This window comes from Ilyonectria robusta (genome assembly GCF_021365365.1).
Source record: "Ilyonectria robusta strain PMI_751 chromosome Unknown BGZ61scaffold_2, whole genome shotgun sequence".
In the NCBI taxonomy this organism is placed as follows: Eukaryota; Fungi; Ascomycota; class Sordariomycetes; order Hypocreales; family Nectriaceae; genus Ilyonectria; species Ilyonectria robusta.
This window is the reverse complement of record NW_025764436.1, coordinates 1,846,967-1,859,489: the sequence shown is the minus strand read 5'-3', so window position 1 is coordinate 1,859,489 and position 12,523 is coordinate 1,846,967. Positions and strand designations below refer to the sequence as shown.

The 12,523-nt window shown below is 55.7% G+C and overlaps 3 protein-coding genes across 3 annotated transcripts; 2 read left to right on the top strand and 1 right to left on the bottom strand.

Moving 5' to 3' along the window:
* Window positions 1-43: 43 nt before the first annotated feature.
* BGZ61DRAFT_489788 (armadillo-type protein) lies at window positions 44-3,282 on the top strand (the record flags this gene model as incomplete). Its single annotated transcript, XM_046250254.1, has 6 exons — window positions 44-172; window positions 240-329; window positions 380-661; window positions 763-853; window positions 907-2,190; window positions 2,243-3,282. The coding sequence occupies 6 exons, from the start codon at window positions 44-46 to the stop codon at window positions 3,280-3,282; spliced, it is 2,916 nt and encodes a 971-aa protein (XP_046110772.1).
* Window positions 3,283-6,991: 3,709 nt separating this feature from the next.
* On the top strand, window positions 6,992-7,761 carry BGZ61DRAFT_441356 (uncharacterized protein). The gene has a single exon (XM_046244572.1). It carries the CDS (start codon window positions 7,028-7,030, stop codon window positions 7,595-7,597), a length of 570 nt encoding a protein of 189 aa, XP_046110771.1. The 5' UTR covers window positions 6,992-7,027; the 3' UTR covers window positions 7,598-7,761.
* Window positions 7,762-8,863: 1,102 nt separating this feature from the next.
* BGZ61DRAFT_89821 (ras-like protein) lies at window positions 8,864-10,207 on the bottom strand. Its single transcript, XM_046257195.1, has 4 exons — window positions 9,913-10,207; window positions 9,651-9,765; window positions 9,296-9,571; window positions 8,864-9,237 (listed from the first exon to the last, which is right to left on the bottom strand). Exons 1-4 carry the CDS (start codon window positions 9,928-9,930, stop codon window positions 8,996-8,998), a joined length of 651 nt encoding a protein of 216 aa, XP_046110770.1. The 5' UTR covers window positions 9,931-10,207; the 3' UTR covers window positions 8,864-8,995.
* Window positions 10,208-12,523: the final 2,316 nt, after the last annotated feature.

Below are 12,523 nucleotides of genomic sequence, written 5' to 3'. Positions count from 1 at the left end.
CAGGTCCCGAACGCTCCTCTACAGGCGTGCCGCATAATACATAATGGCCACGAACGGAGCGCAAGAGGCCTTTGCGCCCCCGGACGTCTTGGCCGCTGTCATGACAATGAGGGGCGGGGAGCAGGAGGCCAAGAAGCAGGCCCATGAGTATTTGGAGAGGTTCCAGAAATCGGTCAGTCGCGCGTGTTTTTGGAGCTTGGGGCAGCTCGGTTCGGTATACTGACGGTATTGGCGTGCAGAAGGATTCATGGGCTACTATAGTGGGCATCCTGCAGGCGGATGCCGACCCAGAGGCAGCGCTCTTTGCTGCCATCACCCTTCGTGGAAAGGTAGGAACGACGATGGATGCGCGAGAAATGCCGTGTCTAACATACCCCAGATCACATACGACCTGTCCACCCAGATTTCCCCCAGCGAACTCCCCGGTCTTCGAAACCAGATTCTCCTATTCCTCAAACGATACGCTCCCGGACCCAAGCCCATCCGAGTACAGCTCTGCGTGTGCCTAGCCATTCTGGCGATCCAGATGAAGGAATGGACCGATGTCCTGACGTCCGTCGTCCAGTCCCTTAGTGACAGCCCCGAAAGCCATGCTTGTATTTTGGATTTCCTGCGGGTTCTCCCCGAGGAGGTTACCGAAGGTCGAAAGATCACCTTGTCTGTATGTGGAGCGCACAGCCATAAACCGAGCGCCTTTTCCCTTCGAAATCGTCACCGACGATCGACACCAGCACGAGTTCAAGTCTAATTGTTTGGAATTAGGAAGAAGATCTTGCTGCACGGACGCAAGCCTTGCTGGGAGATAATGCGGAGAAGGTTATCCAGCTGCTGATCAACTATTCTCAATCATCCCGTAAGTAAGGCAATACATTCCCAATACCTTCCATGCTAACATCTCATCTGTAGCTGCCGCCGCTCAAAATCCCCAGTTGATGGAGTGCATTACCTCCTGGCTGCGAGAAGTCCCGGTTAGCAATGTCGTCAAGTCGCCACTGCTTGACATTGTCTTTAATGGCATTGCGAGTGACCAGAGTAGCCAGGAGGCATCCGAATGCCTATGCACAATGCTTCGGGAGACATCTGACGTGGACGAGAGCCAGGAAATTATCGAGACCCTGTTCCCCCGAATCATTTCGCTCCAGCCTCAAATCCAAAAGGCTGCAGAGGAAGAAGACTCAGAGGCCCTCAAGGCTCTGACCAAAGTCTTTGCCACCGCAGCGGAGAGCTGGGTTGTTGGAATTGCCCGCCAGCCGGTCCATTTCAGGCCCTTGGTGGACGCCGTTCTTGAGTGTGCTGTGAGAGACAAGGAGCGCGATGTGATCGAGCACACTTTCAACTTCTTCTACGAGCTCAAGCTTTACCTCGTGTTGGAGAGATATATTCAGGGTCGCTTGGAGCTGGTTGATATTTATTCGAAGCTCGTGGATATCCTCCTCAAGCACCTAGAATACCCCCAGCCGGAGTCGGGTAGCGAGACGGATCTGTTCGACGGAGACCGCGAGCAGGAGGAGAAGTTCAGAGAGTTCCGTCACCAAATGGGCGATACTCTCAAGGACTCGTGCGAGGTTATGGGTGTCACGGATTGTCTAACCAAGGTGCTCAACTCCATCCGGGTGTGGATGACGAAGTATGCAGGCCTGGTTACGGAGACGTCGGTGCCACACTGGCAAGAGCTGGAGGCCCCCCTGTTTGCCATGCGAGCACTTGGACGAATGGTGGACAAGGATGAGGACATTGTCCTTCCTCAGCTTATGCCCCTGCTCGTGCAAATCCCGAGCCACGAGAAGCTCCGCTTTGCTACCATCATGGTCCTAGGACGTTACACTGAGTGGACGGCAGCGCACCCCGAGTATCTGGAGCCCCAGTTCAACTACATCGTTACCTCGTTTCAGTCCGACTCGAAGGAGATTATCCGGGCCGCCGCTCTGTCGATCAAGTTCTTCTGCACGGACTGCAAACACCTCCTCAGTGGCCAGGTGCTGCAGCTTCAGACCTTCTACGACCAGGTTCTAGACAAGCTGCCAGACCTCAGCAAGGAGGAGATTACCGAGGGTGTTTCCACTGTTGTGGCCGTTCAACCCGATGAGGAAATTTATCGACTGCTCAAGACTTGTTGTGATCCTCTTGTTCAGCGGTTGATGGCTAAAGCGAACAACGCCACCGACGACGAGGGCAAGTTGGCATTGGCAGGTGAGTTGAGATCTAATCAATCGAAGAAGAGGCACATGCTAACTAGTGGAAGACCATCTCCAGTTGATTACCATTTTCGTCCAGAACGTGGTCCCTCCTAGCAATCCAGGACAGGAGAACCCTGCTGTGAAGTACTGGCAAGAGGTCTTCCCGATCTTGTCAACTGTTTTGGACAATTTCCTCACCTTCACTCCTATTTGCGAGAGAGTTTGCAGATGCTGGCGAAACATGGTCATCTCGTATCGCACTGCCATGACCCCGATGCTTCCTGAGATGGCGAACAAGCTGGCCATTGGCTTCAACAACTCGAGAGAGGGGTGCTTCCTCTGGGTGACTTCTGCTATTCTCCGGGAGTTCTCGGAGGCCCGGGAGCATGTTGATCAGGCCACGACTGATAATATCTACACGTTCTTCGAGGCCCAGACAACGACTTTCCTGAGGGTTATGACAGAGCTCCAACCCAAGGAGCTGCCTGACGTCATTGATGATTTCTTCCGTCTGCTCATCGATGCGTTGCTCTACTATCCTCAGAGACTTGTCCCTTCGCACCTATTGCGATCGATCTTCGAGGCGGCAGTCTACGCCCTCACTCTGGAGCAGCGGGATCCTCTATCGTCTACTCTACACTTCTTGCGGGACCTTCTTTCTTATGGGGGAGACAACCCCGCTACCAGCGACGGCCTTCCCGAGGCAGCCGCGGCCGAGATTCGAAACACCATCCGTACTCTCCTGACAAACCTGGGTGAGAACCTCGTGAAGCAGGTCATGGCGGGTATGATGATCACCTTCCCTCGGGACTGTTTCGCCGACGGCAGTGGCGTCTTGCTGGCCCTGTTTGAATTGCTCCCAGCTGAGACGACGGAGTGGGTGTCGCTAACTATCGCGTTGCTGCCCGAGGGTACTGTGTCTCCTGTTGAGGCCAACCGATTGATGGGCAAGATCAAGGAGAAGTTACAGTCCGGAGACCCCAGTGCTATGAGGAACGTGCGTGCCCTTCTGCAGGACTTCACCAACACATATAGACGCCGCAACGTAGCCCCCCGAGATGGGCTCGGCCAGCTCGAGGCTACCCGCTTCCAGTTCTCTGGATAATATGTGTGAATATTGGTATTCAGATGGGAAAAAGGATTGAGGAGATGAGGAGGACCGATAGAGTGGTCAGCATATATTTTTCATGGTGACATCTCCAGAAAGGGTGACGGATTTTACTCGCGCGGCCCTGAGCGTCGAGGGGAGAGAATTGGAGCGGATAAGGGGCGCAGGAGTAAGGATGCGCCAGGATATGATGAGAGGTTATAAGACGATCTTTGCCGGCGGACGGGACGGTAGTATTACGTCATGGCGACATTAGTCCTCAGCAGCGAAAAGGGATGGTGATTTGGGAATGATCGGCCGGTATTGACCTGCCAGGGGAGAGAGGGGATCAGAGAGCCAAGGTGACTGTAGATGTTGAGCGCAAACAGAGCCAGAAACTCTAGAAAAGTAAAAAAAAATCAACACGGATAAAGCCACTCTCAATATCCAGTCTTGCAGGCAGTTGTGGGTAGAAACCATTACGATTCCAACAAGAGTTCCTCATTCTCCACACATGTCTTGATAATAACTAACCCTGTCAGTCCTGAATACTAAGAACCACAACCCCTACTAGTTTTCAAATAATGGTTTATAAGGAGGAGGCTAGTGAAGTTGATCCGTGCAATGCTTGGCGGGCACTGTCCTTGTGAACAGTTGTGCCTATGAACAGTCGAGGTTCCCAGTTCAGCAACCCTCTTTATCCCGTACACCGCTTTCAATTGGAATTCCATAGTTAGGCGCAATACATTGCATTGTCCCTTGTTCTCAGATAGTGTTCTTTATACCGTGATTTTGATCCCATACATGACTTCGCAGCAATGTAGAATACATAGTTACGGCTGTACACCCCAAACTGTTCATCCCAAGGAGGTTCTACTCCAGGAGCATCCCGAGGAAATCCACAGAGTGTTCAACAAGACATGATGCCCCGTACGGGATGCTTGAGAGGATAAATTTGTCGGGTTTTCCGTCCAATTTGTCGGCCATGATCTAAACCAGCAATCAACTCACTGTCTGCTAGTTTACCATCATACTCATTGACTTACAGTCTATCGACTTATACACATACTTTTTCGCCAAGTATACTTGCCCAACAAAGGTACCAGTGCCCTTCCACGATATCAAACGCCTCTAGTTTATAGAGGTTGAAACAGGACTCAAGACTCCCAACAGTTCCGGTCTCAATATGGGCAGAGCCTTCACTCGATCGAAACGAGGCGAGGTTGCTGCCGCTAAGACGGCAGCAACGGGGTCGAAACGGACCGCCCCTGAGCAAACTCCGGAGGATAGCGAAGCCAACCCGGCGAAGCCAAAGCGAGTGCGCCGGCAACCGACCAGTAAGAAGCCGCAGAGCCAGAGAGAACAGACAGAGGAGAGTCAGAAGGCTTCATCTACCAAGCCTTGTCATTTCTGTGCAACGCACCCCCAAGGTGTCGTCGCCAACCAGCAGCGCCCATGCGACTGGGTGAAGTATGGTGACACCAAGGTGGAATGTCGCAACTGTGCGGACTTCCGGTCACAAGGCCAGGACCAGGATGTGGAATGCCGTGTGGACGAAGAGCACATGGACCACAGGCGCTACGGTATCAACGACCCGGACTTCCCAGCAGTGATGACCTGCAATGGCTGCATCAACCGCAACGAGACCAGTACTTGCGACGTCGATGTGCACCTCGGCTACGGGTGCACGAACTGCCGCCCAGGCCGGTGCCGTGTCGGCCCCCCCGAGAACCCGGCGCTCCGGGCCCGGCCCGACCGGATCGGCGAGCGGGTCTGGTTCCGGCACGCTTGCGACAAATGCACTTCCGGCTCAAAGTACGTCCCCGAAGGTCAGCGATGCACCTGGCTACTGAGCCGCGCAGCTTGGAACTCGGGCTGCGGGAGATGCATTGTCAACGGTAATCTATGCCTTTGGTCTAATGAACTTATCTACCCCCCTACCGGAGTACCCCCAACCACATGGGCCATCCCGTCTGCCGCGGGGCCGCAAGCCGGGATCCTGGAGCTCGACAATTCCGGCCAAGCCTGGCGCAAGACTTGTGAAGCGTGCGCCGTCTGTCGGCCTCTCTATCCATGCCAGGTGACCGAGTCTCGTCCCTTCAACTCATGTGTTCGATGCAACCAACTGGGCATCGATTGCATCGAGACCGAGACGAAACGAAAGTTCCCTCTGGTTGACCTGAGCAAAGTCGGCTTCGGCGAGTGGACTCCGTTCCAAGGGTGTAAGCGGTGCGACGCAACCGGACGACCCTGCGATCACCAGCGGCCGTGTGCCTCGTGCGTGAAGAACGGCGAGCGTTCCAAGTGCGACAAATGGATCAAGAGCAAACATGACCGCATCTTCAACTGCTGTCCGCAGTTCGACGAGCCTCCGCCAGTGTTGTATTATCTTGCACTCGGATATAGCGCTGCCGGGGTCGACACTCCGAAAGACGGCAGTAAACTAGAGGACTGGATCGGTCCCCTGGCAGCCAAGTATAGTACCTTGAATGCCAAAGAGAGGGCGAAGGGTATGGCCGTTGATCTCATCGAGCTTCACAACAACATACGGCCGGGCCAGGCGCCACCTGCTCTGCAAGGCATCATGCCATCGCAGCTGACTGTTGAAGCCCTTGCCAACCTGCTTCGTACAAGCTGGCCCGCCGGTCATGCCCCTGTTCAGCACCCCGACTACCAGCAACGAATGGCAGAGATGGCGGATGCGAGTTGGCCTCCGGCTCGATCAGGATTCGGCGCCCCATTAGACAGGCCGATTCCTGCTGTAGAGGTTCCTGCGCCGGTTCTCCCAGTTCCGGTTCTCCCGCCTCCGGGCAACCTGCCCGCTCCAGGTGGACAGGCTCCAATTCCACCACCTCTGGTTCTGCCTCCTCAAGCCGTAGATCAGACTGGTCGAACCTCAGCCCTACCTACAGTTAGTGGTGGAGCTGGGCTTGCAAACACACAAGCTCAGCCGGGAAGTGCAAACAACGCAGTACCACCGCAGCAACAACCGTGGCGGCCGCCCTATGGCGAGCCTCAACAGCAAGCAAACACATCCTCTTGGGCGCCCAACGCCTTCTACCAGCCGATTGGGCAAACACACAATGACTTTACCAACCTCAACCCCCCAACAAGCCAGGAAGATAACGCCAAACCTTCAGGACTTGCTTCTTACGAAGACCTCCTGAACCCCATTACCGAAGATCTTCTCGCCGGAAACTCCACCTTGGGTGAGCCTTTTGACGACTTGAGTTATTTCTTCGACGACATGGATGAAGTGACTGGCGCCCCAGGTGTTGAGGCTCCGGCAGGCGATGAGGACCTCAACCCATTCCTCTGTCTCGATAAAAGGCCGTCGGCGCCACGCCTGGCGAAGCCCTCGCGCTGGAGCAGCAAAAATAAACTCGAAGGTATCGACATGTCCCACTGGCGTCAAAAGGAGGACACACTGGTGCCCCTAGACCCATCCTTGCCACGTCTCCTGGGTATGGCCTACAACACGCAAGTTGTTGATACTCCGGCCCGCGACGTCCTTGAGGCCATCCCCCTCGAGCCCCGGCTTGATGCCATCCAGAATCCCGCCTTCACCCTGTGTATGGAGCCTGGCGAGGGCGGAAAGGGCATGTGCGGTAAGCCGATCGAAGACAAAGTTGGTTGCCAGAGCGACGTCCACCAATCCTACCCACCGTACAACTTCCTTGTCTGCAAAGACTGCAATGATGAAAGCGTCGACATCATCCTCGACTCAAAGCTGGCGCCCCTCAATGCGAAGGAGATTGTCCACATGCGCGTCTACACTTGTGACGACTGCGCAACCGAGCTGGCCCACAACAATGGGTACGCAGCCAAGCTCATCAAGTCTGGTGCCAAGCGCATTTGGGGCGTGTTCGAGACTGGTTCGGAGGGCGAGGCCAATATCTGGGCGGAAGACGGAGCCTCATCCGTTCAATACCATGCAGCCAGCATGCCACTCACCGGGTGCCCCTGTGCGACCAAGTTGCTAAGTCGACCTCTGTGCCACTTCCACCGACTACACTATGCTGAGCTGGCAATGAAACAGGCGGCAATTATGCATGAATGGAGGATGTGTCGCTTCGGCAAGCCAGTTTGCCCAGTGTGCATCACCACCAACAAGTTGAGAGACGTCAATGTCTCAGCCGACCACGGGGGCTTCCCGTCGACAAACGGAGGGGCTACAGCCTGGGCGTGCCTTGTGTGCAACGACTGGGTTGTGAACCAGCGAAATGACCACAACAACAAGCCTCAACTGGTGCAAGGATCCTGGGATGACGGTCGTCAGGCCAGTGACATGATCCCCGGCAAGAACACCGACGAGGACGTGGAGACGGCATAGATATTTCACGGGCAGAGGCGTAGGACAACGCGGAGCAACCTAGACAGCGAGTCGGTTTTCGGGCTAGAGATTTAGTAGACCCTAGATGGCAGATCAATTTTCAGAAAGAACATTCAGCGGCATCAACCGGACCGAATACCAAAATAGACATACCTATTCTTCATGCAATCTCTCAGACATTCACATGAGAAGCCACATCGTGTAATTAATGCCTTGTAGACAAGCAAGAAAGCCTGCTCAGGCCCGCGTGATTGTCAAGTATGTTGCCATGTGCTTTGCGAACTAGTTGCAAGTAACTAGGCTTTTATTAAAGGTGCAAAATTCAGGGACAGAGTAATACCTTAGTTTCCAAATGACATTTACTCAGCTAATAATTAATAATGATGCAGAAGGGTACCACTATGCACAGTCCAGCCCGCCCTGCCGTAAATATGAGTTTAATAATAAAGTCTGAAGTCTGGCAATGAGATAAGCGTCAAGCTTAAACCCAAGATCAAAGGCGTCTCAGTGGGGATACTTCTAGTACCATACCATTCATCCACTTATCCAAATCTCCCCGCCCACCCCAAGCTTGAGCGAGCACCGAAAGCAGCAGATGCCAGGCAAAGCTATTGGCGATGGGCTGCAAGCAGAGTTGCCGCCGCACTGCGGTAACTGGTGTATGAAGAACCAAGAATCCAACACATGCTACAAGCACAGTGAGTTGCACGCAGAAGTGAACTACAAGACTGGGGTAGGTGGGTTTTTCTAACTGTGACCACTGCTGCCGGAGAGAAGGAAGCCTCAAAGAAGAAAAGAAATTACAGGTATGAAATAATGGATATAGGGAAAAGCGCAGAACCCGTATTTAGTCTTCGAAATTCATCCTCCCCAGTGACACAAAATAATAAAAAATCCGGGGGTCCTTGGCGAGGTCCTGGGGCCGGGCAACTTGATGACACGGCGTCGGCAGCACAAGCTTCCCCGTCTCTGTCCCTCTCTCCGGTAAAATAGATGGCCTTTTTATCCACGACGTCCAAAATGAGGCACTCCGCAGGGATCGCCGTGCCATATGCCATGTACCATGTACCGTCATGGCCCCGCTCGCTTCCAGATCTTGTTGGCGTGGTTGGCCGTTGCCGTATCGCTGTGACATGTCCGTGGGCTGCGTCGAAAAGTCCAAGTGCGTGTGCAATCAAGCCAGAACCCGACTCCCCGTCCGATGCAATCAACATTTTGACCCCCATATCCTCCCAAGGAAAGCAGCTTGTAGCGTTGGATCCGATGACATGGCGTGCGATTAATGGAGCCCGGGACATGACGGACCATCCGCTCACCAGTCGTCTTCGTCACGTCTCGCCACGCCTTCAAATGCGAAATCTTCCCCCGCCTCTTCTCCGTTCACGCACGATCTTTCCATTACATAACCACACATTTGGCGCAGCATCCAGCCTGTTGGTCACCATCATCGATGTCGAGAGGCTTAGGGGGGCCGTTTCCGCCGGAAGTGCCGCCGCTCCCAGTTGAGTAGCCCTGCATCTCACGGTTGTACCTCCGAATCTCTCGCACGATGTCGTAGAAAGCCTTGTCGACATTAATTCGGGACTTGGCGGAAGTCTCAATGAACTTGCAGCCGAAAGATCTTGCGAGCGCCTCACCCTCTGTAAATATTCGCATTAGCCATCTTGAAACGTCCGTGCAGGGTGCTTCCTGATCTACCTTGTCGCGTAACTTCTCGCTCGTTCTCCAGATCGCACTTGTTGCCGACAACGACCATGGGGAAGTAGTCCTTGTCCTTGACTCGCAGGATTTGTTGCTGGAAAGTGGTGATTTCCTCGAAGCTCTGTCGGGAAGTGATGGAGTATACTAGCAGGAAGCCCTCGCCGGTTCGCATGTACTGCTCTCGCATAGCGCTGTACTCCTCCTGGCCGGCGGTATCGAGGACGTCGAGAAGAGCGACCTCGTCGTCAATGACGCACTGCTTTCGGTACGAATCTGTTCGACGAGGGACGCAATCAGTATGGGAAAGGTGGGAACCCACGATAGGGTGTGATTAGGGGCCGTGGCAACGAACCTTCGATTGTAGGATCATACTCGTCGACGAAGTGGCTCTGGATCAACTGGATGGTCAAGCATGATTTACCGACACCACCACCGCCAACAACGACGAGCTTGTACTCTCGCAAAAACTAGATGGACGCCGGGTCAGTAACGGAGATAGCAGCAGTGAAGCGGAGCGGGAGCGGATGGGAGCAGGAGCGGTAGAAGAGCGGCCAAGGCAGTGGCGCCAACCGCAGGCCAGCCTGACGCGGGAAAAGCATATCGGAGCATCGTACCTTGGTGGACGAAGCCATTGTGTCTGATGGTTTGAAGCAGCTCTCGGGGCAGCTTGGTCGGGAGGCGCTGAAAATTGGCTCGCGCAGGGGGGCTGGTCGTCGCAGAACCGTGGGATTTGAGAATCGGGCGACGAGGAGCAGACGAGAAGCAGACGACTCACGGCGGGGATGGGATGGCGGGGAGGAGAGGAAATGGGAAGAGGTTTAGAAAGGGCGGATTGGAGATGGACAAAGAGAGGGAATGTTCCGCGTGGGACTGGAGGAGAGGGAGAAAGATGGACGGATGGATGCAAAGGGCCCCAAGGTTCGAAAGGTCAAAGCAGAAGAGAGAAGGGCAGGGGACGCCAGGAAGGGGGGGGGGGGGGGGGCGTGGATCGATGGGGGGGAGGAATGGGATGTGGGTGTGGGTGGGTTGCGCCAGGGCGTGTGGTTTGGCCGCTACCACCATCACCACTACCACCACTGCTACCCTTGGTCTTCTGAGCCCTGGGGGCCTGGGGGCCTGTGAGTGCGAGAGTGTCCAGCCGGTGACGGGAGCAGCAGCATCAGCGGCAGCGGCAGCGGCAGCACCAGTAGTTGAGCTGCGTGTGGAGAACTGAAGGGAAAAATACGCCGGATGCGCGCAGACTCAGGCGGCTCGCCACAGCTCAGGCAACCGACTGCTGCGTACGCAAGACCGTCTAGGTACCTACACGTCGAGCCGATTCAATGCAGACCACGCCGGACGGAGGTCGCCCGGGTAGCTTCCAGCTTACGAGTGGCCTGCTACGGACTGCAAACGGATACCTCCTCCCCAGCTGTCGCCTTCCGCGAAAAGGCCCAGTGCGAGCTGGGCGCCACCGGGCGCTGAAAGTCCGCTGGAGACTGGAGACTCCCGTCCCGCCAGTGGGAAAGCTGGGGCCATTTGGAACCGCTCGGGGGGCTACTGGACCGCTAAGGCCTAGGCTGGTTATTGGCCGGAGCCCGGCCATGACCCTCCTAAGCACCCTAGGTGCCCAGCGCTGTAGGTTGGACAGTAAATTTACCTACCGGGGGCCGGGGCGATGGATCGGATTGGACATCGCCGGCGGTTCCATGGGCTGGGCTCATGGCATGGGGAGAGAAAAACTGCTGGGTGAGTTCTGACAAACGACCAAAGCTCTGACCGGCCCAGGGTGATGGGTGATGACGGATGACGGATGCGAAGGGGGGGCAAGTCCAAGTACAGATTACAAGAGAAGCGCAATAACAACAAGTCAACGACGGCGACGGCGACGGCGACGGAATCGCTGCGAACGGCGAGTGGCAGCGCATCGGCGGCGGGATTGGCTAATTGTCGCGGTTCTAGCTCGCTCAATCCTCAGGGCAGACAGATATGGACGAGCCGTCAACAGACAATTATGGTCACCCGTGCTAGGTGCACCGCATGGAAGAGTTCTAGACCAGCCGCCGCATCCCTATTTTCTGGGTCCGTGGGCGCAAAGAGAAAATGAGAAAATCAACGCCCACGCAACCTTAAGCCAAACGAAATCAGAAAAGCTCCCAGTTCCCGGTCGCCCCCGTCCCCATTCGGTGGCGGGTGGTGAGAGAGCATCGGCGGGAAGCTGATCCAGTGCTCCAGTGTAGGGGCGACCTACCTACGTACCTACGTACCTTGTATGGCCCTGCGGGTGTGGGCCGCTGCCGCCAAGGGCTCTCAGTGGATGGCCTCTGTCGGCGCCGTGGATTTCCAGTGACCAGTGGCCCAGCGGGGTGGGGAGGGTCGCCCGCCCACTGGATGCCACGCCGGGGACCCCCCCTGGAGGACGATTGCAGTGGGCGGCCAGAGCTGCTCCGGGGGTCTCCAGGGGGGGCGTGCAGTCCTAGCTCAGTCGATGGGTGGAGGGACGGATCATTAAGACTCCATCCTCACCCCAGTCGTCGCTTTTTTGCCCACCGGCTTCTGCAAGGGCAGCGGCACACTGCATTTTGTTCTACCAATCGTGCTCGCACTGTACCAAGGCCCAATGCATGTCCTACCCCAGGCCGCTGCAGTGAGAGACGCAGCTCCGCCTATTCCTCTGGCATCTCATTGCTCCGTGTTATGTCAGGCACGGGAGACGTACGAGATTCCTCGTAACCTAGCAGCGCCCGTATCCGCCTATTCCAGTCGTGCAAATGCAGGTGGGAGATGCGATGCCTTCTTCAAATTGTCAAATCTTGGCCAGCGTCCCCCAAGAGCAGGTGGGTGGACAAAAAGGGGGGGATATGGTCCTAGATGGTCTGCCTGCAAGGGTCAAGTCACCTCAACTCATCATAGCACCGCGGGGGTAATAGTAAAGCAGGGCAAGGTACTTCGGCCCTCCAGAGGGAGGGATCACGGCGGACGGCGAGACGACTCAGAACGGGGGGGCTGATCCTGGGTTGGACGACTAGTAAAACCACCCGTCTGGCTGTCGCGCCCTGCTAACGGCTTGCCGCCCCAAAAGAATGGGATTGTTCGGATGTGTGGCCAGGGACATCGGCGTGGGTGTGGATGCTGTATGTGGGCTACAGAACGCCTCCGAGGGCAGCAGCGTCCGTCAATAAGCAAGCCCCAAGCATTCATACGGTTATGGGTTGACGGTTGGTGGATGGTGGTTGGTGGATGGTG